Source organism: Aulonocara stuartgranti (genome assembly GCF_965226115.1).
Source record: "Aulonocara stuartgranti genome assembly, chromosome: 6".
NCBI lineage: Eukaryota > Metazoa > Chordata > Actinopteri > Cichliformes > Cichlidae > Aulonocara > Aulonocara stuartgranti.
Window position 1 is genome coordinate 16,894,131 of NC_138944.1, and position 24,450 is coordinate 16,918,580.

Genomic DNA, 24,450 nt, shown 5'->3' on the forward strand with positions numbered 1-24,450 from the left:
ATTAAGTATGCTTTAAAGTGGTCAATGATTGGATAATGAAGTAGCCTGAGCTTTTCCAAAGTGTAGTGGTTTACACATTGCCTAACAGGAAAAGTAGCTCTTCTTTCCCTCAATCTGCTCATGTTCACAGCCTCAAGTGTTTAAACAATTATTCACGTGCAAGTAGACCTCAGAGAGCTTTTCTCTTAAAAAGCAGCATTTTGGGATCCACTTAGAAATGGAATAAACAAAGAGAGAAATACTCCCCGGATATTTATTCCTACAGTTGTGAAGGGCAGAAGGACTTCCACTGATGAGGGCAGGCTGGCCTCTTCATTTCACTCCAACCAGAGTCATTACTTAGCAGCTCTTGCTCAAACCAAAGTCTCAGGTGATGTTCACAGTGACTGTGAGCTGCTGCTAAAGTGTTCAGCACCTTTAAAGTAAACTGGAAATTTGCATCCTGATTTTTTTTTAAAATGGCAATTTCCACAAGAGCTTTCATTTTTTCTAGTTTGGAAATCTGATTTTTGTTTGTTTCATTCATTTTGGTTACACTCTACCAGTCACGGCTGAGTTTGGGAGAAACTATTCAGCTCGGGAGTGCAGGGGAGAAAGAGGCAGATGAAATACAAACAACTGTACCCATGATATAATTTTCTTATGATAAAGAAATATATCTATGTTTTTAAAAAATAATAATATATGATTTCAAGATCTCAAGTTTAAGAGAATTTGCTTATTGAGTGGGCCCAAACTGTGCATGGACCCATGCCCACTGGATAATCCTACCCAGGTAAATTCATGTTTTCCATGACTACAGCCACAGGGGCTGTTAAGAAAAGACGAGGCAAAGGTGGAATCTATTATTGTTATTGTCAGTACAATTACAAATTTTACTTTGATCTTAAGGGCAGTTTGATTGAAAACCCATTTGGTGATCCTTGTGTGCATGTTTGATTAAATCCACGGCTTCTATTAAAGGCCTTGCTGTGGCATGAGCGTATGGGTCATTTGGCTGGATGAGCTAATAAAGAACTAAATACATAGATTTGCTTTAAAACAGCTGGAATATTGTTGTTGCTAGTCTAGACTAAGTTCACTCCATGTAGTATTGGCTGGGTTTATTTCTAACAGTTCTATAAGGTAATCGCATTTTGTGTGAAAACTTGACATAGTCTAAAACTATGAATGGCAAAATGTAAAAACTTTTGTTTAAAGGGCATAAAGCAGCAAATTCTTACAAGGTAAATAGCTCATAATGCCCTTCATGTCTTCTTATACTTTTGTCCTCTTGACAAAGAGTTATTACAAGAGCAGTGACTAATCCTCTAAACATGGACAGTCTCACACAATGCTGCCACGATGACTTTGTGCCAAGAGGACTTTGGAAGCCAGAGATAACGAAATATCATGGAAATGACTTGATAATGAGCTTGTGATACATGGGTATGCAGCACAACTTCGAAAAAGTCAGATTACATATCAGAATGACTGATAAAATGTAAAATGAAACTTGCCTGGCCGGCTTTGACGCTTTCACATAACATAGAGAGAAACATCTTTGATGGTTTACTTTTTATTCTGAGGTAGCAAAGCAAACTGTGTTTTACAAATCTAATTATAGTGTTGATCTTTGATCTTGCCATAGCCTTTGGTGATACGCCAGAACAGCTTGGCAACATGGCAAAACAAGGAAAGTTGCCAAAGCAATGCAAGGTTTTATTTGTGGAGTGCCTTCCGTACACCAAGGCAGAATGAGCATACTGCAAAAAAAGAATTAATTAACACACATTAATTCAAATATATGTTTATAAAGCCTAAAACCTGTAAGGACAAGAAATGGTAAAGAGGCCAAAATTAAAAATAAATAAGATTTATAATGATAAGAAAAACTAGAATAAAGTATAAAGGTGAAATAATTATACTTAAAAAATAACATATAGAAGAGTGAAAGAAAGATTTATAATAAAGAAAGTTTGATCACTAAATTTAAAACAAGAAAAGCACTTTAAAGAACGAAAACAACACATAGATTAAAATAATAAGTAATATTAATGGCTATATATCACCATCCAGATTGAAAAATATTTTTTTAATGTTATGATTTAATAATGTACAGATGATTGAGACATTTCAAAGAACATCAGGTAGTTTCTTCCAGCGTTGTGCAGCACAGTGAGAAGTTGAACTTATTAATAATTTTGAGCACTTTAGTTCCCGTGGCTCCACCATAATAATGTGCCCGCAATGTCACTGGGCTGCGTCCAGTCAGAATGAGGTGATAAATTATTTAAAGGAGACTGGAAGGTCACTAAAGCATGATCTCAGCTCATCTACACTCATCTACACCCACAGGAAGGTCCACCAGGGCAGTCGTGCTGCTTAATTCAAGAAAAGATCTTCCAAACCCAGAAGTTCTTTGGCATTCATGAGGCATGTCGGGTTAAGAAGATGAACGCAGTAGAATAGATGAGCAGTACAGAGGGTAACGTTCACAGATTTTTAAAATTGTATTTCACAGATTTAAACATGCAAAGAATAATGAGGGTAATGTGGGAAAGAAAATGGCCTTTTAAATGAACGGAAAATGCCAAGCATTCCTATAAGACAGGTAAATTCTTAAAACAGCAGCTAACCGTGACACTTTACCAGTTAATCCCTTTAATTTGAACAAGTTTTGTATGAACTACAGACTAATTTGCATGCGCATGTAGAACAATGAACACCTGTATTTAAACATGTATTTGAGTATTTTTCTTTCCACTGTCCTCTCATCAGTGAATGACTTTTATGTCATAATTCAGCTCACAAACTCACAACTTTCTACTTTTTATAAACATGCTTTTTTTTGCCCTTAAATTCAGCTTCCAGTACTTATTCATGAATAGTAACAAGAAAAATTATATGTGAGTGAGATATTTGGTGCAATAAAATAGATTGCTGGAGGAATGTCGTAGATGTTTTTACCTGTGTCTTAAGGGACATTTTGGCCTTAAAATTTCTGATGTCTGGACTTACATCTGTGTAGTACGTGCTCTGTTTGATGTATTCCTGAGTGTTTAAAGGCTCATTAAGGGCTCAGCATACCTTAATAACTCAGTGTTGAGGTTTGTTAGTGCCAAATATTTGCTTTTGTAAACTGAATGACTTTTATCCTATGTAAATAGTGAACAAATAGCACCAAGGTTGGCGCTGTGTACCTGTATTGACAATAACTGTGAGATTTGACAGCTGGGATTCAGACCCAGGCTACACCTCCCTTCACTTGTATCTTCAGTGCCATAAGATGATAAAGGACAATTACAATAATATCATTAAAGTCAAACCTGGACACAATAATCACAAAATGACACTCTGATATTACAACAGCCCATTCAAAACACAACATAGTGTTGAAATTAGAAGTCTGTTGGTTTGCAAGCACTGTTGTCTGGGTAGACTTATTGTTTCAGTCCACCTCTGACTCAGATCACTGGTCTATGCACACTACATTTTTTAGTTAGCAATTTACTAGGAACCCCTTGGGTATGTAATCAAATACTATAAACCTGTAGCAAATTATCACTGAGAGGTGCTAATTTATATCGCTTGCATATTTTCAATCAAGGATTCAATTAAAAAAGATGAAAAGGAAATTAAAATCAATCACATAAAAACAGAAAACTTGAGCACATTAAAACCACGGAGGTACAACTTGTACAAAATATGAAATCTAAATTCAGAATAGCAGTTTGCACTCTTCGGTTACATAATATTTTATCAGTACTTTGAACTCGTCAAGGGTCGAGAGAATGATTAAGCTCCAGTGTTCTGAAGGGTATTGGATAACCATGGTAGAACTGGAAAATTCTGTTCTCAGCAAAAAAATCCCAGTAAATCCTGAGTTCCCAGTAGAGTGGCCATGTAGATTAGCTCAAGATTGGTCATTGCAAATATATTGCTGAAGTAATTATTTTATAATGCAATCAAATATCACTGGTCTCTAACTGCAATCTTCAAAATGGCCAAAGAGTTCAATAAAAAAACCCAACAGCATTCTGACAGAGTCAATAAAAAGTCAGGAGACAGAGCTAGGCAAAGATAGGGTTTATTACATGGCTGTTGTATCAGATTGCATAAGGTGTTTACATGTGTAATAAACTAAATTATTTCCTCTATGTAGATATTGTTAAGCACATAAGACTCTTGATGACACATTGTTTTTTCAAAACATAAGAAATCCACAGATGAAGGAGTTCCTGATTGTTTGAAAATCTCCTAAATTCTTCTTTTCTCCTACATATTATTTTTATTTTTATTGTCTTTTTACATTCATTAGTCTTAAGGGTTTTCAGCACCTGAAGCAGGCCATGAGCTTATCTACTTATAGGTGCCCCACGTTCTCCATTCACATCGCTTCTTTGCTGAAGGACTCTTCAGGGTTTTTTTTTAGTCCACCACAAATCATGTTCCTTGCTCCCAATACTCCCGACCCCTTTTCTAGCCTCAATCCCTGACCTCTTTCTCACTCCACGTTCCCTCCTTCTTCCTCTTCATCGTTGTTCCTTATTCCCATCTGCAGGTCTCTGTAAAAAGACCTTTCTCAGTCCAAATCCTTGTTGTTGTGTCCATTGATCAGACCTGATTCCCAGCGCAGCACTAGAGGAGACTTCTGTCTAGGGGTACGAGGACTCTGGGGGAGCTGAATGAAAAGGAGAACAAAAAGTGAACAGGAGTAAGTGGTGATTGCATGGTAAAAGAAGAGGCAGGCAGTAAGTTGGAAGAGTAGGAGCAGAAAAAGAAAGAGAATTCAAAAGTATGTTGGAGTGGGAGACCAAACCAAAAAGCCAACACGGAGGGAGCGAAAAGAAAGGAAAGGGATGAATTTGCTTCCTCTTGAGGACATATCTTTGGATGAGCATCATTAGCTCTGTAAGTCAAAGGAAGGTTAATGCGACTGTGATCCAAGGCCATGTTCTGTATGACTAAGTCAACAAGTGAGGCCAATTTGCCCTGCAATCCTTCATGTATCTCTGAACTTTAATCAGGAACTAGGTCTGTGCACAGATAATCAACCAGCAGAGAGAGAAAGAGAGGGAGGGTCTATGAGGAAGTGAGAGGAAAGAGGGCAAAACGCTGCTAATGTCAGACTGAACCATGCAGCTAAACCCCAGCACATCAATGCCAAACTGAATTAAACAGCTCAAGCCACGAAGCAGCACTCCGCTTTAATCAGAGATACCAGAGTATCAAAGAGATGCAAGACCCACAAGGAAGGTAACACAAATCAGTGGGATTGTCAATTGACTTTCCTCTTTGCCTGCTATTGACTGCTCAAGTGTGCGCACATACACACACTCTACAGACACGTTCCTTCCCTCTCTCTCTTGCTCTCTCTCAGTCTCAGGGCTGTTTGCCTTCATCCCTTATCTATAAAGATAAGAGCCTCACTGTGTGTTCAGCATGTTATCAGATATTTGCGTCCCATATTTGGTGCAAAAGAGATGCTGACATCCTCCCACAAGACTTTCTCCATTTGACACATTACAGTCCAGAGCAGTTTTAAACAGACAGATGCGTGACAAATTAAAGGAAAATGGGGAAAAGGGGAAGCTGTTAAACTGTGGGAGGAATTTTGCTGGATTTATTTGACTCCACTTAGCCTCTCTGATGGAAATGATCACAGCTAATCAATAAAAAGTTGTTTTAAGATATCTTAATTTATTTCCTGATTGGACGTGGTGTAGCTGAGACCTTTAGAACATTTTATGACTTTAATTCTTGTGCAATAAATTCCAAAACCCATTGACTCTGGTCTCGTGGCACTTGGTTGACCAGCATCGTACAAGAACACTCTATGTTGGATCTTCCTTTAATTCACCTGCCTGAAAGCTCATCTTAATGCGACATTGCAAGTCAAATGTAGAGCTAACAAAGCATCATTATTTTGGAACCTGATATCTTCTTGTCTGCATTCCAGGGAGACTCAGGATGGCGATTTGCCTACATTTTCATGTCCTATGCCAAGTGTACTAGACGGGTGAGGTTGGCACGTTAAAATTCAGAGTCGAAAGTACTTAATAAAACTCACTGCGAAGTTTTATTAAGTACCAGATGGTAAAATTTATACAAACTCTAAAAATCAATAGTGTGACGGATGAGCTGTAACACTGACACACCTCTAGCCGGTTAATCTTCTCGTCTTCAGCCTGGACCGGGGGCCACACAAATGACTTGCTGACTGACAGGCGTGCTGGAAGAGAAGAGAAAAGCAGATGAAGAAAGAACAGCAGTGAGGGAGAAGTGCCCCTGTGATGTTGTTTGAGCACCACAGTGTGAACACTGAATCAAATTAAGATTGAACATCGTGAGGCAGCAGAGAGAAATGAGAAGAGACAGAGGATTGCAGAGGGAACAGACGGAAAGAAATCTGTTCATGAACGTGGAGAAACAGAAACTAAAAGCAGGCAGCGGTAATTAAGAAACAGAAGGGCAATAAAGCCTGATGTGTAAAGCAATATGCAGCTGCACTTTGCACGACCTTCAGTTACCGTCCGGCGTGCTTTGTGGACACACCCTGGTCAGTTTATGTCACTCATTGTTAAACCAACAATGTTTTAAGTCATTCATTCTGACGTAATCACAAATCAGCCTTCATGGCAACACAACACAGACAAAAAAACACACTGAAACATACTGTAGAGCAACGCCTCCCAGTCTTTTTTTTCTGATGTATCACAGCCAAGCACTCTTTCAAAATGCCCTTCAAAATCATGTATCAAATGTTTGTAATTTGAATTATTAAGCACTGTTTTTATAAATCTCTACTTGTGTTATTCATATTTTTATTCTTGGACTCTACTGGAGTAGCTTTGCGTCATTCACAGTTCAAAATAATCCTTATTCTCTATCTTAATCTTTGCCCCAACAGAAGGTTTGAGCCTTCTGTTAGCAGGGCGATGCTCACTGCCAGGGCTGGTTTTGAAATGACCATATAACAGTATCCTGTTTTTAACATCATGCAGAGCTGGAGAAGGAAAAACAGAAGTTTGAAATCAAGCGTTCAGAGGAGCCTGAAATTTTGGCTCAGGTGGAAAAGCTTTAAGCTAACCTTAGCTTTCATCTTAGCTAAAGCTATAAGCTAACGTTACTAACTCAAACTATGTTTAATATGAATATCCACCCATCTAATAGTATAGATGTACGTTACAGACATATATATAGCTCAAAACTAAACTCTCTACCGAAACCCATATCTTTAAAAATAATATATAAATATCTATAAATATATAAATATATGTTTCATCTTTATTGTAACTGTATTGATTTCAGCTATTTATCTTTGGCTAAATTGGCTATTTAGCAGTTGTTTTTCTCCCTTTATTTAAGGTCACTAACTTATTATTTAAACTATTTAGCCCATTTTCTTACTTGACTATTTAAACCAAGCATATAAAGATCCCTGGATTGCTGACACAATAGCAAGTACCCCACCTGGAAATCACTACTGTATAATACAGGCAAACAAAATTTCCCAGAGATACACTATAGGCAGCAATAGTCTACACACACGCACACACATGCACAAACTCTGTATCAGATTATATCCACTTTTTGAATGCTGATTTCGGACTTAATTCCCAGATTGGACTCTTTCAGCCAGCTCCTTTCTTCCCTGACACAATAGCGTTGAAATATGAGCCAGGTTTTTCCCTGCCTCAGCTTTTCACAATTAATATGACAGGTTAGGTGCTACATTTTTTGTTGAGTTACAGAATTTTATTTTCTGGCCGGCCAGCTTATGGGCTCCGGTGCAAAGTTATTGCTCATAATAGCTAACAGTAGATTCGAAAGCTGTTTTGAGGTTTTCCACTGACCATAAGGAAAATGAAATAATGTGCTCACTGAGCTGTTTCAGGGGGTTTTCATCATCTAGCCACGGATATAAAAATGACACACACACCCACGCTCAACCAGTCATACACACACACCAGCCTATGTGAGCAGGCGGGCACAAACAGAATCAATTACACCCTTACACACATGCTCACCCAGAGACCAACACAGGCCTACACTAACCTGCTGAGGGTCCAGTTTCTCCTTTGGATGATGACCCAGGTGCGTCAGCAACGGACAGTCCGTTTAATGACAGCACAGGACTCTTTAACTCCATGCTGACTGGCCTTCCTCCCTCTCTTTCTCCCCCTCCTTGTCCTTGTGTACCACCAACACCACCACTGCCCCCATACAGACTAATCCTCTGCTTGCGAAGCTCCTTCTCCCTCTTCTGGGCCTCCTGGATATCCTCCTTCACTTTCACTAAATTATTTGAAGAGCGCAGCTTGAAAAAGGGGTTCTCCTTGGGTACTAAATCCTCCACCTCCTCCTTTTCTTGTCTTTTTTCTGTTACTTTTTCATTCCCTCCTTTCTGTGACAATAAGATGTAAGGACTTCCAGAGTCGACAACAGTAATACCCTCTGATTTGTCTTGGTGTTTCTTCGGTGTTGTGTTCTTCAGGTTGTTCTCTAAGATTATGACTTGTCGACTTGTCCCCTGTGAGATACCCGGTCCTTGAAGAGTGTTTTTGGTTACACTCCGTCCTATGGGAGAGTTTGGGGTCTGTGTCGGGCTAAGAAGATCCAAACTGTGTCTCTTCTCGACACGTGTGTCTTCTGTGGTGGACACCTGTGATGAGATGTCTTCCTGCTTCTTGGGAGTTGAACCATTGCTGACAGAAGAAACCGATGGGGCCCTGCGACTGGTTGAGGCTGTAAAAGTTGAGTCACTGGGTGTCTGAAAGGTCTCATAGATCTGTTTCTTCTCCCTTATTTGTCGAACTGTGCCTTTATCATAAAAACCTGGAATTTTCCCAAGCTTGACCAGATCCTGCTCCCTCTGGGTCTCCGTTTGAATCTCATACAGCATCTTTTTGCCAGCAAACTCTCTATCTTTGTCCTGACACCACTCAGTCTTCGCAGCTACTGAATTGGAAAGAACAGTTTTTCTTAAGGGAACCTCTACATACTCTGGAGTGATGCGTAGATTTGGAAGCCCTCTGGATCTTCTCAGGCTATGTTCCCGCTCTATAGCCCTTCGGATCTCCCTCTCAATGGGAGTCTCTCTGGATACAGTTGATGGAGAGCTCTCCAAAGTGTTGGACGGGGAGAAATCAGCTGATACACCACTGTCACTCTGGCTATCGTCACATGAGTCATTCTCCATCCTGGTGTGGTTGCTGTGCTTCAGAGACACACCACAGCTATATTTTTCTATCTCCGGCTCTTGTATTTGGACTGTTTGTGAATATCTCAACAGTCCCCCGCTGTGTTGCTGCCCAGCTGGCTTGTTCCTTTCAAGTCCGCTCTCTTTCTGCCCTTCCTCCCCACCTGTTTGCTCATTTTCTCCCTCTGTTCTTTCCCCCGCCCTGCTGTGCCTTTCTCTCACAGCAACAACGCAAGCAAAGCCTGTAGCAGAAGCAGCCCCACCTGGATTGGACGGCTCCATGGCAACGGTCGACAAAGGTGGAGATCCCTGGCCAGGCACCTGTTGTCCTGCTTCCTGGTTTACACCTCTGAGGGCAGGTTCACGTTGGTTCTTTAACAACAGCCCCTCCTGGTGTTTATCTGAGGGTTTTGCATGCAAAGCTGAGTCTGTCTCTTGATTAGTGGAAGCTAAATATAAAGGTTGGAAAGACTTGCTGTTGATATTTAATGTGTTCAGTTCCATAATAGCAATGCCCACTTCCTCTTCTTCCTCACTTTCATCTGCAAAAGGAGGGGAACTCACAGTATGCGCGTCATCTGTAATGTTAATGTCAGAGCAAGAAGGGTGAGCAGGTCGTAACACATTATTTTCCACTATACCGGTACTTATTACATCTGTTACAGATGGTTTATATGTCTTCTGATCAGCTGGTTCAGTCATCTGAGATGCCTTTAACCATTCTCGACTATTCTGGCTATCTAAAGAAGTAATGTCTTCTGTTGGGTCTGAAATGACATCAACATCACTGATACACTCTGCCACCTCACCCTCAGGGCTGGAAAAGCCCTCTTTGTCACGGTGTACTCCTGCTGATAAGGCACCCAAGGAAAGTGTAGGCGGGAAAACTTCCTCGCATAACTCAACTTCAGGTTCCTCTTGAGTCTTTAGTCCTCCTGATAGGTTTTTAGGAACTTGCTCTGATCCCATCACTGCTTCCTCTGTCTCCCTTATTCTCGCAGCTCCTTCATTTTCCATTTTAGTCGCATCAGCTGTTTTGATTTTTGAGATAGTCTCTTTCTCCCGCTGAGTATTGACCTGAGCATCAGGCTCCAGGGTGTCTATATCCTCCTCGGGTTCTGCCTTGGGTGCCTTTAAGCCTTTCAGAGGGAAGTTGTCACCCCTCGCCCAAGACTCATTGACCGACTCGTCAAGTAAGTTGACAGGGCACTGCTCCTGCCAGGCCGTGGGTCTTGTTGCCATGGTGACAGGTCTGCTGATGTAGAAGTGTTTGGAGCAGTCAGGTTGTTTGGCCTCCAGCCAGTCAGTCTGAATGAAAGCAAAAGAGCACAGATGGAGGAGAGGGGAATGGCAGAGTGATTGACATTGTTTAGCATTGTTTATTTTATACACTAATATTTTAGAGCATTTCAAACAACTCATTCATATTACTGCTGCAATGAATCATTGTCTGTTTTCACTGTGCGAAACGCTGAGGGCTATACTGACATGTTTTCATTTGTATTTTCATAACTCTTTCTCATCTCTGTTGAAATACTACAGCGAACAGACAAGAAAGAACATTTTTAAATAATTGTTAAGAGGGAAAAAAACATGTTAGGACACTTGGCATTTGCATAGCAGGATTTGTTGTTTTTAAAAGATAATGTCAGCTTCTGTTTCCCTTTCAGCTATCAGAGGTTTTAAAAAATAATGGTATAAAGGTTTTTTTTTTAAATAAATATATGTTCATTATTATGCAAGTGAGAAACAAATGAAAGAAAAAATGGAATATACTTGAAGTGATGACATCTAAAAACAGGCCATACGAGTATGAAAATGAGGATGAATCAGACGACGCTGCAGTCCTCAGAACTCATTGCACTCATCTGTATGGGCTCAAATTGTGGTCATAAATATTTTGTACTTGTAAATCAGTTTTGTACTTGTAAATCAGTTTTGTACTTGTAAATCAGGATTTGAATGTGTAAAAAGAATTTGTGTGTGGACTTAGCCAAAAAACTATGTGAGAAAGTCTGCACTCAAGTTTCAAGTTACAAGTACGAATTTTGACTCTATTTTTCTTCCTTTCATCTGATTGGCCAATGTCATGTCAATCACAAATTTACCTATCCAATCAAAGAACAGATGGGTTTTGCTGTGGAGGGGTGCTTTTTTTTTTATTGTATGAATCCAGACATCTGAGCAAAGATCACTAAAACTGTTCTGGGGCGCATGGCGGACTAGTATCTCTTTTAATTTGTTACTGTCTTCTGTATATGCTTAAATAACTGTGTTGGATTAGAGCACTGCAAATCCAGTTAAAGTGTACTGCATTCCTTTTCTCTCTCTTTAACGGCAGCTTTAGTGCGCTTATGTTATTATATGACACGCAGGGTGTTTATAAAGCTGTGCCTGACTTTGGCTGTAAGGTGGCAACTACTCTGTGCAGAGCCTAACTAAAGTTTTCTGCTGAGCACACCTTTTCTTTAATCAGCTTACAGGCTGGGAAATGGCTCAGTAACACACACACACACACACACACACACACACACACACACAGACACACACACAGACAATAGGATTGTCTGCGGGATATACTTACTAAAGTGGAGTCCAACTCATCCAATATCTCTTTTTCTTTAATACACACTCCTGTATTTCAAGCTTGCCCTGAATCTGTATTATTGCTTTTTCTTTCTTTCTTTCTTTCTTTCTTTCTTTCTTTCTTTCTTTCTCTCTCTCTCTCTCTCTCTCTCTCTCTCTCTCTCTCTCTCTCTCTCTCTCTCACACACACACACACACACACACACACACACACACACACACACTGTCATCTCTTGTTCAGCTTGCGTTCTGAAAAACTCCCTTTCCCATCACTATTATCACTTCCAAGCCATTCTGACTAGGCTGGACTCCAACTGTGACTGATCATTAGGGGAATGTAGACCACAGCACTGGGGATCAAGGGTCTTTGATGAACTGGGACGGACGGACAAATGAGGTACACCCCCTTCGTGTACAGATTATAAGGAGTGACAGCATGAGGACACGGTGGGAAGAATGGGGATCGCTGTGGCATACTGGCTGAACATGTGGATGCAACAGCAGAACAATGTAGCCTAGTGCGGGTAAATTAGTATGAGATCAGGGAGAGGAAACAGTGAGATATGAGAGATAAGACAGAAACTGGTTTGGGAAGCCAATCTCCAGCTGCGTTTGATGTATCTGGGCTAACATTATTATCAGCTTCCAGCTAAGACACACATACTAACTCAAGGTTTCTTTCTTGTTTCCGAAATGTAAAAAGATTTCAAGCCAGAACATTATTTGTTTTGTTTCATATACCAGTTTAATAAGCAGCTTATTAGTGTGTTCACTGAATGCCCTATTCAGTGCCCATTATGAAATGTACCCTGGCTAACGTCAGGCCGGGTGTTTTGTAATGAGGGGGCAGTGAGATTTGGGTAACTGGCATTCCCACGGAGTTATTACTGTGCCTAAATGAGCAATAACCTCAGTCATTAACTCAGTTAATGCATGCTGCTTTTTAACTGATCAGACACAGAAACACAGGCTCAGCTGTTACCTGCACACATGACTCTACCACCTATGTTACAGAATAACTGACAGAAACCCCTGAAATTCATAAAGTCAGAATAATAAGTCGCTTACTAACGGAGAGTTCCCAACACTAAGCTTCATTGTGAAATTGAGCATGAAAAGGAACATTTTGCCACAGTGAGAAAGAAATTTGTTATAATGGTTTAAACTTTGTAGCCTCCAACGCTACGGTAGTAAAACAAGCTGCTCATTCATTCTGGGGCATGTTGATGTAATTTAACCACTCTAAGCATAAACTCTGACAATTGATTATTGGATTCTTTTTTATTTTCAGAGGAATCTGGCAGAATTTTACCAAAGGTAAGGTTGCGGATTAAACTTAATTACATAACAGACTTATGTTTTGTTCATTATATCCACAAAGGCTCTTACATTATCAAAAGAACAGAATAATCATTATCATCATTGGGGAAAAAACATCTGTGTCAGCTCAAACAAATAAACCTCCTTTTCGTGGTCAGCAATGTCCTAAAACTGTTAAAGATCTAACGACTTTAGACAAAAAAATTGAAATGAATTTGAATAAATTCAGCCAAATTCATCCCTAGTGTTGTTGCTGTCTAATAGTTGCTGACTATGTTCTTTTAACATTTTCCAGGCATAAGTGTCATATTTGAGAAATTTATCCCAATAGGCTCAGCTGCTCCAAATTTCTGTACTACGCTTGTTTGTTTTTTCCCAGTGGTAATTACTTACCCTAGAAAATATTTCATGTATGTATTTAGAGCAGTTTCCTACTCAACAAGAACATACTACAGGAACTGAATATACAGCTACACATACCTGTTGCACATACCTGTCTTGAAGATGCCCTCCAAATGATAGATTCCTGTGTAATACACACTTGTCTTGCTTCAATTCACTGATGTGTAATCAGCAGAACAGGACTCTGTCTGCTCTCGGCTCTCACAATGCCTCAGAGCCCGGCTCTCCTCATTTGTGCACACCAACACCATCAGTCCAACAATTGTGCACGCCCACATTTGCATTTCATTCACCCACAATCACTAATACGTGGACAAATATGCATGAGAGTCTGCTTAAACACATGTGCTCCAGGCTTACTCTGCTGTCATGGATTTGAAAATATGATATGTAGTAATAATCCTATTGGACTGGATTGGAGTTGCATCGCATTTAAGACAATAGTGTTAAGCTACTAGCTAACAAGAGTAGGCTTGGTTAGCCTTATGAATAAATAGACTGTGCTTTGCAGAGACAGACATTTCATTCAGTTTATATAGTGCCAAATCACAACAAGAGTGGCCTCAAGGTAAAGATCCTACTAAAACTAATCTTTATCTTTCCATGAAGCCAGATGGCACACACCAATTTGTTAAACTGCAGGAATGACTTAAAGACTTTCATAGTGATTACATGCTGCGTGGCCAAATTTCTGTGCATATTGAAGGTATTTCCTTTCTTTGTTGTGCTGTGTTGGCTTCATTACTCAAAACAATATAAACCCATAGTTTACAGTCCCACAAACCAATAAAACCAAGTCCCTGTCCTAATGAGGACACACATACAATCTTTCTCTCAGTATTTAGGTATGAACACACAGCAAAGATGAAAACTATCTTTAGAAACATGAACAAGTATAAACAGAGGTTCCAGCCTGACTGCTCATCGCTGCGTTTGTCAGCTGCTGAAGTTCAGGGTGTGGCTGCTGGGCTGGGGTCAGCATTCACTGAGCTTTATTATCGCTCTGGATTCTTGGCTGGCTTAGCGTTAGCATGCTATCTGTGCAGATGCTTGCAAAGAGCTGAAGTTGTGTTAGGAGGATAATGCACATGTTTGTATTCTGGTTTTCACTTTATCATCGCACTCTGATCTGTGCAATAAAAATAAAAGTAATGCCCATATCCATGCTATGGACTCCTCTGGGACATGAACTGAAATCAGCTAATTGTAGCACAAGTGCACCGATAAGCAGGACCAATAGGCAAGCAGACTAACACTGGGAACCGTTTCTTTATCGGTTTGCATAAATGCAAACAAATGTCATGCAATCATTCTTTCAGTTTCCCTATTTTAGATGCTGATGGAGAAATTAATGCTACAGTTAGCACTGGGCATTATTCTGTTTGGGAATTTTAGGTGATAAAGCAATGCTATAGATGCTAAAAACCTATGTAGGTGTACTTCTCTCCTGAAGCAAAACGGGGTCAGAATTGGTAAGGCAATCAATAAAGAACCAGATCAATATGCAGTATTGATTCTAATCAGTGGCAGAAACAATAACATTGGTGCTGTATCAGTAAAAGTGCATCAATTCCTGTCCCTAGTCATAGGTCAGTTTAGCACAGGTTTCCACACAAACTGGCCAGAAAAAAACAAACACTAGGTGGTGATGTATTAAAAGATTTTTTTCCAGACCAAATAAGGTCATATTGTACTGTACGTCCAAAACTCTGAGGTTACTGGATTCAGCAATAGGGAATTTAATTGTGCATCAGTTTAACATTTCATGAAAGAACATGAAGTAACAAGCTTGTTTTAGCACTTTGCAATCTTGACAACACTAGTATACCCTCTAGATGCTCTAAATCACTTTACCTTTAGAAATCTAAAAGGAGCAAGATATATTTTTACAAAAGCTTCAATTGAGAGTTAATAGGCAATAAATGCAAATACCAAGGTGTCCATAATAAAACAAATATTTAATCTACTCGCAACATCTCCCTCCAATGAAAAATACAACTGTTGTTTAAAGTATAACTTTTGATTAAATTAAAAACATCCAGTCTGTAAGAAGAACTTACTAACACTGTAAGAGTAATTCTCTGAGTAACTGATTACAATGTGCCAGTGTCCTTTATGCCTTTTGAGCCACTGTCTCCTCAGCCTGAGGAGCTGCTGCTGCTGTTGGTTGGTTCTCAGGCTGCTCTGGACAAAGCTCCTTGGTAGGATCCATCACAATAGGCTCAGGCAATTGATAACACTTCAGCTGAGCTCTGAACTCTTCCAGCTCTTTCTGCTCCACCTCCCTCCTTCTACTCAGCAGGTACAAGTCCGTAGAAATCCTCCTGCTTGACTTCACAAGCCACCTCATTACCACACAGTCTGGGCAGGACGTGTGGAGGAAATACATGCTGAGGCTGAAACGACTCTGCACATCAAAGGTAAAAGTGCTGCCTTCAGCTGAGATGTTGTACCGCAGGTATTGGCATTGATCACCAAAGCGGTTGATCTGGGTATAAGACAATGTTGAAGCTTCGCTGGAGTTGGAGAAGTACATCGTGATGCTGTCTCGACGTCTCAGAGCCTCCATAGATGGTGAGTGATTGAGACTGCCTGCGACTAGAGCCCAGCTGCCCTCGAAATGATGAGGAACCAGCTGATCCAGTGGGTGAACCAATCTTTCACAGACTAGAGGAGCTGCCTGACTCCCACACATCAAATAAATGAGAGTGACTGCACACACAGCAACCAAGCTGTTTCTTGAAGGTTTTCCCATTCTGTGGTTAAATGTTTGCCTTTTATTCTCCAACCTTTCATTTATTTTATTTTCTCACCAAGACTGGAATTCAATTAGCAGGCTTGTCTTTTTATAACAAAAACCTGCATCAAAAAAATCCACCTTTTCAACACAGGATAGGTTCATTATCTGTTATCTAAATGTGGATTCCATTATTGTGACATCAAAGACATTTTGAAATAGTGGAAAGTTTTGTGATTCTTATCCACATTAAATTGAATTTTGAGTGGCTATTTATCTTGGAACATCATGTCCAGACTTGAACTTTGTCTTTGTTTGCTGTAGATATTGAGCTGAGGCTAAACATTAAAAGCAATATACGCCAGACTGTCGGTGCTGACGAACTCTTTCACCAATTTTAAAATTCTATAAATACACATTAACAGCAGCAATGCATGCAATCATTGGTTGGAACTTAAGATAAAAAGGGCACAACTGTTGGCACTGAACTGAAAGTTTTTTTTTAGTAAAATCGTCCTTTCTGTCTTCACCATTGCAGAAGATTTTAGAAACACATGTGTGAGCAGCACATATTCAAATGACACTTTAAATATTGCATATATTTTTGTTGTTATCACAGTAAATCTTGTCTACCAAAATCTGAATGTTCCACTTCTTCTTGGTGGTTGTTGTTTTACATTTATTATTAACTAGATTATTGTGATGAACAGTGTTTTAATTATTGCACCATGCTAATGAATGAACAAATGCACCAGATGGAGAAGATGTTTATTAACAGGATGTACTGTAGGAAGTACTGACGTTGGTGATCACTTCATTAATTTGACAGTAGTGCAAGAGGCACAAATTGTTACCAACAAAGTTAAATATTATATCCTCTGCTCATGTCTGTGACTTGCATGTGATCAAATCAATTTTTTTTCTATTTTTAGAAATATTACATATTGCCACACAAAAAGTTTGGTTAAAAATCAGATGGTTTCAGTGTAGCTGAACAGATTGGGCAGACGATCGATAGCCATAAGGCTATTGCAGAGACCTGGTTTTAAATCTGCCTGAGGCTATTTACTGCATGCCTTCCCCTGCTCTTTCTCCCAGCTTTCCTGTCTTATTTTCTTTGCCTTTTCTAAATCAAAGTTAAAAAGCTCCTTCAAAGATTATTCAAACACTTGGAGTAGATTTAACTTTTCTTTTCAGCAGAGGCCATTAGAGACTCTAATATGCTCATGTAATACGTCACGTTTTTGTCACTGGTTCAGTCTTAACCATGCAGCATGTGAGGGATTCTCAGATCTTCATGATGTTAAAATGTTTTTGACGTTAAAACTTAAGAAGAAGAAGAAATTTCCAAAAGTCAGATAAGTATACAAATACAATGTTAATTCAATAGCCCCAAAATGTACAAGTATATTTTTTAAGTACAAGCATAAAATACCGTTTGACGAAAGTTAGGTAAAGTAGAAATACCTCAACACTATACTTATAGAGCCTAAGTAAATACATCTGACATGAAAATAACTATGATTATTAAACTAGTTTGTAATAGTTTGACATGCTTACTTCAACTTGTAGCCTGTTAGCTTAGCTTAGCTTAAGAGGCAGGGCCAGTTAGCTTAACTCTGTCCAAAGGTTACAAATCCACATAACAGCTCTTCTAGTGCTTATTATATTTCTACTTGGTTGAATCTGCAATGCAACTTTAAAAACAGCAACAGTTTGAATGAAGTTGGAATGATCTGATTACTTATTAGCAGGTATTAATATATGGAGTCTTTGTCAGTTGGGTAGAAACAAAACCCCAGCCACATAATCCCAATTTAAACACGTATTTTTTAAAACATGTCATTTTTTTGGTACAGATTTGATTAACAAACTAAGTTATTTATTATTCTGGTTTGCACAGTTCCTTATTAAGCTACTAAACAGAGCTATGCTAGCTAGTGGGTTTCTTCTGTTTTTTTCATGCTGAGCTATACTACTGTTTCATATTTATATAGTTTAGTTTAGTTTTAGTTTTAGTTTTTTTAAAAGGCAATGGAGATTATATTGTGCCGTGGAGGTTAGTACGGTGGCCCTGCAGGCCAAATGGACTGCAACTTAAGAAAACACCAGCAATAAGAAAAACGCTGCAAAAGCACACAAAGCACAACGGAAATGTTTTAGGGGATCAGTTGCAGGAACCAAAATATGCTAAGAATTGCGCTGGGAGACACTTAAAAGAAGTGGAGGATTTGTGGGGAAAGAAAAGATGAGAAGCAAGTGTGCTAGCCTAACTATTAGCCTAAAAATCTGTCATCAGTATTGTATGAATCATGATCAAACACACCTACCATGTTTTGGGTTCCTGCAACTGGTCTGTCAGGTTATTGTCTCCCCAGAAACACTTCCTTTGTGCTTTTGGAAATCAGTTTTTCCTATTTCCGTTTTTTTTTCTTCCTATTTCCCTTGTGTTTTGTGTGCTTTTGCAGCGTTTTTCTTATTGCTGGTGTTTTCTTAAGTTGCAGTCTATTTGGCCTCTCAGGGTCACCGTACTATGAAGCTCTCAATACCGCCAATCTAAATAACAACTGTTGCATAAAGCCTGTATTTAAATTAGTAAAAAAAAAAAAAAAAGATACAGGAAAAAATTACATAGAGCAAGCAATTAATGAGGTTATACTATGGTGAGCATCCATCATCTGTCCATATGTCTTGACCCAAGATGCGTTCGCTATCAAGGTCACATATGTTGTTTTACCAGTAATAACCTGTGAAGTTATTGAAAAGAAGAAATTGTGAAATGTTGATTGTAGTGAGATTGATGTCTGTCTGTCAATGTGTATGATTAAGTGAAGTCCAACAAGATGGAAGTTGAAGGTCCTTAGAGTGTTTTGTATAATATGTGTGAATCTCTGTGAGCAGCTTAAAAGACTCTGGAAAATGATGGGCATTCAAATTGAAAAAAAAAAAAAACAACTGATAAAAGTTTAAACTTTCTGAAGAGACAAGCAAGGTAAACCTTGTTCCCTTGTTTTCTTCTCTTTTTAATTCTTGTCAAGAGAGTCAAGTATCACTAGTTATAGCTTCTTATCCTTTATAGGGTCAGAGGGTAAAAAACAAATAAATACTCTTGAAATATTGTTATAGTCCACCTTGCATGCAAGAAGGCACCAGTTAAGGCTGCAAGTCCTGACATGTTTTTATAAAGACCTTAAAACTGACTTTTTAAACTCATTTCTTCTTTTATTTGGGATACGTCAGCATTATTAGAAGAAAGTACAAAAGAGTAGTCAAACAAACTAAATAAACAGTCCAAAGAATGATTTAGGAGTGGGGTTTCTGTTATAGCAGCAGAATTATGAGGAGCAAAAGAGGATTTTTTATCTTGCAAATGCAAAAATACTACATTTGACAAAATAGCATTAAGTCAAGTTTTTCCCTCTCCAGGAAAGAGCAAATCAAGTCTTGACAGGCTGTGTAGTGGAAGGACCAGGTCAAACTGAAGTACCAGTCTAAATCAGAGACAGAAGTGCTACTTTCTGCTGTGAAGCTGTAAGACAGATAATAGCACTTGTCATCTAAATGACTGACATGGGTGTAGGTATAGAGTGAAGTTTCACTAGAGTTGGAGAAGTACACAATCGTGCTGCTTCTGTGTTTCAGGTCTTGCAGGTCATGTGGGAGAGCCATGCTAGCTGCGGTTAAAGCCCATCTTCCTGGCAGATGATGAGAATCCAGCTGATCCAAAGACTATTCCAAGACTTCCGAGGACAGAGGAGCTGAGATGCTCACAGACATCAAACAGAGTGATGGAAAACAGAGGTAACATGTCTGTGTGTGCAGAAATCATACTTTTAGGTGACAATTTCTCATTGAACTGCTTTATTGTTGCCTTTAATTTTTAGCTTTACTAATAATGCCACTGGGGTTTTTTTCAGTTTGATCAATATTTGCACTGCCATGTCCCGTCACACTGCCTTGTTTATCCTGGATTTAAGTAAGTACAGCTACAGATTGACAAAGTCAATAATTTTCATGTGTTCTTGGAATCTCGGGTGGAAGTGCAGCAACTGTGGGTTTTCTCAGAAGGGTTGGGGTTACAAATGGATAAATTAACATAGACTTTCAGAAAATAAAGTAACGTAATAAAGTAACACCTTGCCAGTGGAGCTGTCTCCTCTTACTAATCTTATATCCTTGATGATGTATAATTATTATAAACTGTGGACACCAATCTTTGAACCTCTGGAAACTTTTTGTACCTTCATATAACATAATATTCTTTCAAGAAGGACAGTGGGTACCCATTAATTTACTTTATATTTTATATTATTAAGATTATTTTTTCGTGCTACTGGAAATGGACTGGCATTAATTAAGCACTTTTTGTAGTCTTACTAAAAGCTTCACCTAATTCATATCTGTGCCTAAGGCTAATTTAAAATCACATATTCACCTCACATGGATGTTTTTGCATTGTGAGAAGAAATCGGAGCACCCGAGCAAGCCCATCAAGCAAGAGGAGAACAAAAGTCCTTAAAAGGTTCTGCGGCACGGCACCGTCATGCTGTTGATATACACTATATATGCAAAAATACTGGGCCACCTGCACATTACAGCTAAATGCAGCTAAGCTACTTCCTCTTTACCAAGATGGCCTTCTATAAGATTTTGGAGTTTGGATATTTTTTGCCAGTTCATCTAGAAGAGCAGAAAATCTAGACAGTGTTGTTGGTTAGGGGTTTGATTTGAGAGTTATTTGTGCACCACACACATTCTTCCACACCAAACACATCCAACCATGCTTTTATGGACAGAAACCAAGAGGCACAGACCAACCCCACTGTTAATATGGCCAAACACTTTTGTACAGAGTACAAGACAGTTAAATAAAACTTAAACTTTTAGAAAACAGGAAAACTCTAAAACTGGGTAAGAGATTAAAATTGACATTTTACCTAATTTATTATTGTATTTGAGTAAAATGCATCTGTTATGCATTGTTTTTGTATCTTTTTGGCTCTCAGAAAGTAGACTTTATAATTATTTTAAAATCCAACAATTAGCCCTACATCATTTATAAAGGCCTATTAAAAGGGGGAAATAGGAGAAAAAACATAATGTCTGTGTGTTTTATTCAGATTTAATTTGTCTGATTATCAGTACAACACTGTTGCTGCAGGTTATATTTTGTGTTTAATTAAATTAAATCTACAAATGATTTTGTCTTCCAATCGAAATTTAAAAACAATAAGAAATAAAAACATCACCATAGAAATTAAATCATTGAAAATGCTGATTTTTACTGTAAAACTCGAACCTGTTTGCAAGGTTCCGCATCTTCCGGGCAAGGACAGAGAGACTCAAGAGGAGCTTCTATCCCCAAGCCATCCGTGCCCTAAACACACACACCCGCCCTCTCACATCATCTATAATTGACTGAGACAGGACTCTCTTCCAGACACTAAACCAAGGCACAATGTACATTTCAATTCCTTTAATTTTAAATATGTTTATATTGTCTATCCTGTAAAATAGTCAGATGTCTATTCATATTAATGTACAGAATTCACCTGCTTGCTGCTACTACTGCACATTCACCCAGTGTATATACTATATATACACTGGGTGAATATATATATATATATATATATATATATATATATATATATATATATATATATATATATATATAGTGTCAGGCTACATTTCACTGTGTGTTATGTGACAAATAAAGAACCTTGAACCTTGAACCTTTAAAGAGTTTAAATTTAATGCTATACAGAAACACAGATAAAGAGAAATTTAAAAACATATTCATACAGTGCACCATCAATTTTATCTTGACAATCTCAAATTTGAGAACGAAAATAGGATAACTAATTAAAGATATCAAAAACTGCATTGGAGATTTATGCATATTTTCAGTAATTATTTATCCACAAATTGATGTCGTCTCAAGCTTGTTGTTCACGTTCAGTCTGAGCGCTCTGGCCTTGACAAAGCTCCTTGGTAGGGTCCATCACAGCAGTTGGAAGCAGATTCAGGCACCTCGCCTGAACTCTGTATTCCTCCAGCTCTTCTGGCTCGGCCGCCCTTCTCTTGCTGAACAGAAGCAAGCGCTCTATTTTCTTTGACTCATTGTCAAATCGCATCACCAGACAGTCTGAACAGGATGTGAAGAGGAAGGTCAGGGTGAGGTTCACCTGCTCTCTTTCATCAAAGTTCAACGTGCTGCCGTCCAGTGAGACGCTATGAGTCTTATGATGACACTCTCCACCGTAATAAACGCTGGGTGTATAGGAAACGTTCGAGGTGACATTAGTATTTGAGAAGTGAATGCTGCTGCTGTCTCTGAGTTTGAAGAACTTCAGGTGTGCTGGGTCGCTGAAACTGCCTGCAAGTAGAGCCCATCTGCCCTCCAGATGACGAGGATCCAGGTCATTTAAAGGCCTGACCAATTCTTCGCAGGTGAGAAGAGTCGAATAGCTCACAGGCATCAACCACAGGAGAACGACGGCACATGCAGCAAGCATGGTTATCTTTGTAGACACCTTTAGTGGTCACAGACTTGAGTTTCAATCTTGTATGCGACCAACAGTAAAAAAGCCTGTCTTAGTTTATAATTAACCGCAAGTGACATAATACTGGAAATGTAAGAGAGCAGAGTCCTCTTTTATTTTATGAAATTTCCTTTTTTTTTAAAAATAAAATAAAATCAGCCCACTCATGGACTCATACAATAAAGATAAAGACGCGGATAACACAAAAACCCCTCTGTTGTTTTGTCATTACTGTGCCTTGATTAAAAAAATCTGTTGGTTGTCCTGAAATAACGAATATTGCCAAAGGTTTCTCACAGTATAAAATTATGTACATGTATATATATATATATATAGCTAAAAGGGTACAAAATGTGTGGTTTGAAAAATAACAGTTATTCAAAGTTTCCTTTATATACTTGTGTAAATAAAAAAGTTGGTATTTATTGGTAATATGCTTTAAAAATACAGTTTTGACAGCTGTATTTCGTTACTCTTCCCTAAGTAAACTTGAACTGTGAGGGGATGTGGATTTGGAAACTATTGGCAGACATTCAGGGATTAAAGAAATCCGAGTTTTCTCCATAGCTGCGTCTCTGTGCCATTCAAATAAATAATGGTGGAAGAGAAATAGAGCCAGGCACATCATAATGAGACAAAAAAAAAAAAGCCAAATAAAAGACACTTAAAAATCATTTAGCAAATGCAAATATTAGGCCAGATTTCACAGAGTTGTTTTTTAAATTTTATTTAAGTGGTTCATTATTTTTACAGAATGAGCAAATCAAGTTCAAACATGTGCTTTTAAATGGACGATTCCCACTGCACATCATTTCAGTTGTTTGATGGTTGGTTACGTTTTCTTTTGAGGAAGTAATTGAAAAATATCGAGACATTAACATTTTTAGTATTATTCAAGAGCACAGAGTGATGCAATTCATTTTCTTACACTTTGTCTTTCTAATCTTAGGATGTTTTACGCTGTTTTCAATGGCAACCAATGAAACCATAAAACCCTCTACCTAACGTTATCCAGTCAGTCATGTGTTTGCAGTCTGAAGGGTGATTTAAGGATTCGTGTCCAAGCAACAAGAAAAATACAGAAAATCTGCATCAATTTAGTTTTTGCACATTATGTCCACATTTGTATTCATTCAGCTCTTTGTCACAATATGTCAAAAGCCAGAGTGTCTTAGGCATTTTGACCCTCTGGATTGCCGGATATCTTTTCAGGGCAAAGTTCCTTGGAAGGATCCATCACGAACGGTGCAGTAATGTTCAGACATGCCGCCTGGGCCTTAAACTCCTCCATCTCCGTCTGTCCCACCTCCCTACTCCTGCTGAACAGGTAGAAACGCTGGACTTGCTTTGACTTGTCAAAACGCATCGCCACACAGTCTGAACAAGATGTATTGAGGGCCGTCACAGTGACGTTTAGCTGTTCAAAGGTGAAGCCGCTGCCTTGTAGTGTGATATTAGAATGCATGTATTGACAGCTGTCGTGAGAACTGAAAACGCGCGTGAAGGATATTTTGGAGGTGTCATTGTTACCGGCAAAAATAATCCTGGCACTGTCTCTGCTCTTGAGGCTTTCCAGGTGCGCCGGATCACTCACGCTTCCTGCAACCAAGGCCCAGCTGCCCTCCAAATGGTGAAAATCCAGTTGTTCCAAAGGATGGAGCAAGTTTTCACAGGCAGAA

General features: G+C 38.9%; 1 protein-coding gene and 1 long non-coding RNA gene across 3 annotated transcripts; one reads left to right on the forward strand and one right to left on the reverse strand.

The window, feature by feature from the left end:
- Positions 1-4,053: 4,053 nt before the first annotated feature.
- On the reverse strand, positions 4,054-13,826 carry misp3 (MISP family member 3). Of its 2 annotated transcripts, none has more exons than XM_082536840.1 (4): positions 13,584-13,826; positions 8,041-10,492; positions 6,141-6,214; positions 4,054-4,663 (listed from the first exon to the last, which is right to left on the reverse strand). In XM_082536840.1, the coding sequence occupies exons 2-4, from the start codon at positions 10,424-10,426 to the stop codon at positions 4,565-4,567; spliced, it is 2,559 nt and encodes an 852-aa protein (XP_082392966.1). In that variant the 5' UTR covers positions 10,427-10,492; positions 13,584-13,826; the 3' UTR covers positions 4,054-4,564. The 2 variants fall into 2 exon arrangements, with proteins under 2 accessions (XP_082392966.1, XP_082392967.1); XM_082536841.1 differs by having other exon boundaries at positions 13,571-13,826.
- Positions 13,827-16,089: 2,263 nt separating this feature from the next.
- On the forward strand, positions 16,090-20,370 carry LOC309708628. The gene is made up of 3 exons (XR_014277299.1): positions 16,090-19,760; positions 19,872-20,030; positions 20,147-20,370. It is a non-coding gene; the product is annotated as an uncharacterized lncRNA (long non-coding RNA).
- The last annotated feature ends 4,080 nt before the right edge of the window (positions 20,371-24,450 follow it).

Coding starts and splice junctions, on each gene's coding strand:
- misp3 (XM_082536840.1), bottom strand. CDS start 10,426: ATGGCAACAAGACCCACGGCCTGGCAGGAGCAGTGCCCTGTCAACTTA. Junction 6,215..8,040: donor AGAAACTGGACCCTCAGCAG/GTTAGTGTAGGC, acceptor CTTCTCTTCCAG/CACGCCTGTCAGTCAGCAAG. Junction 4,664..6,140: donor AGAAGATTAACCGGCTAGAG/GTGTGTCAGTGT, acceptor CTTTTCATTCAG/CTCCCCCAGAGTCCTCGTAC.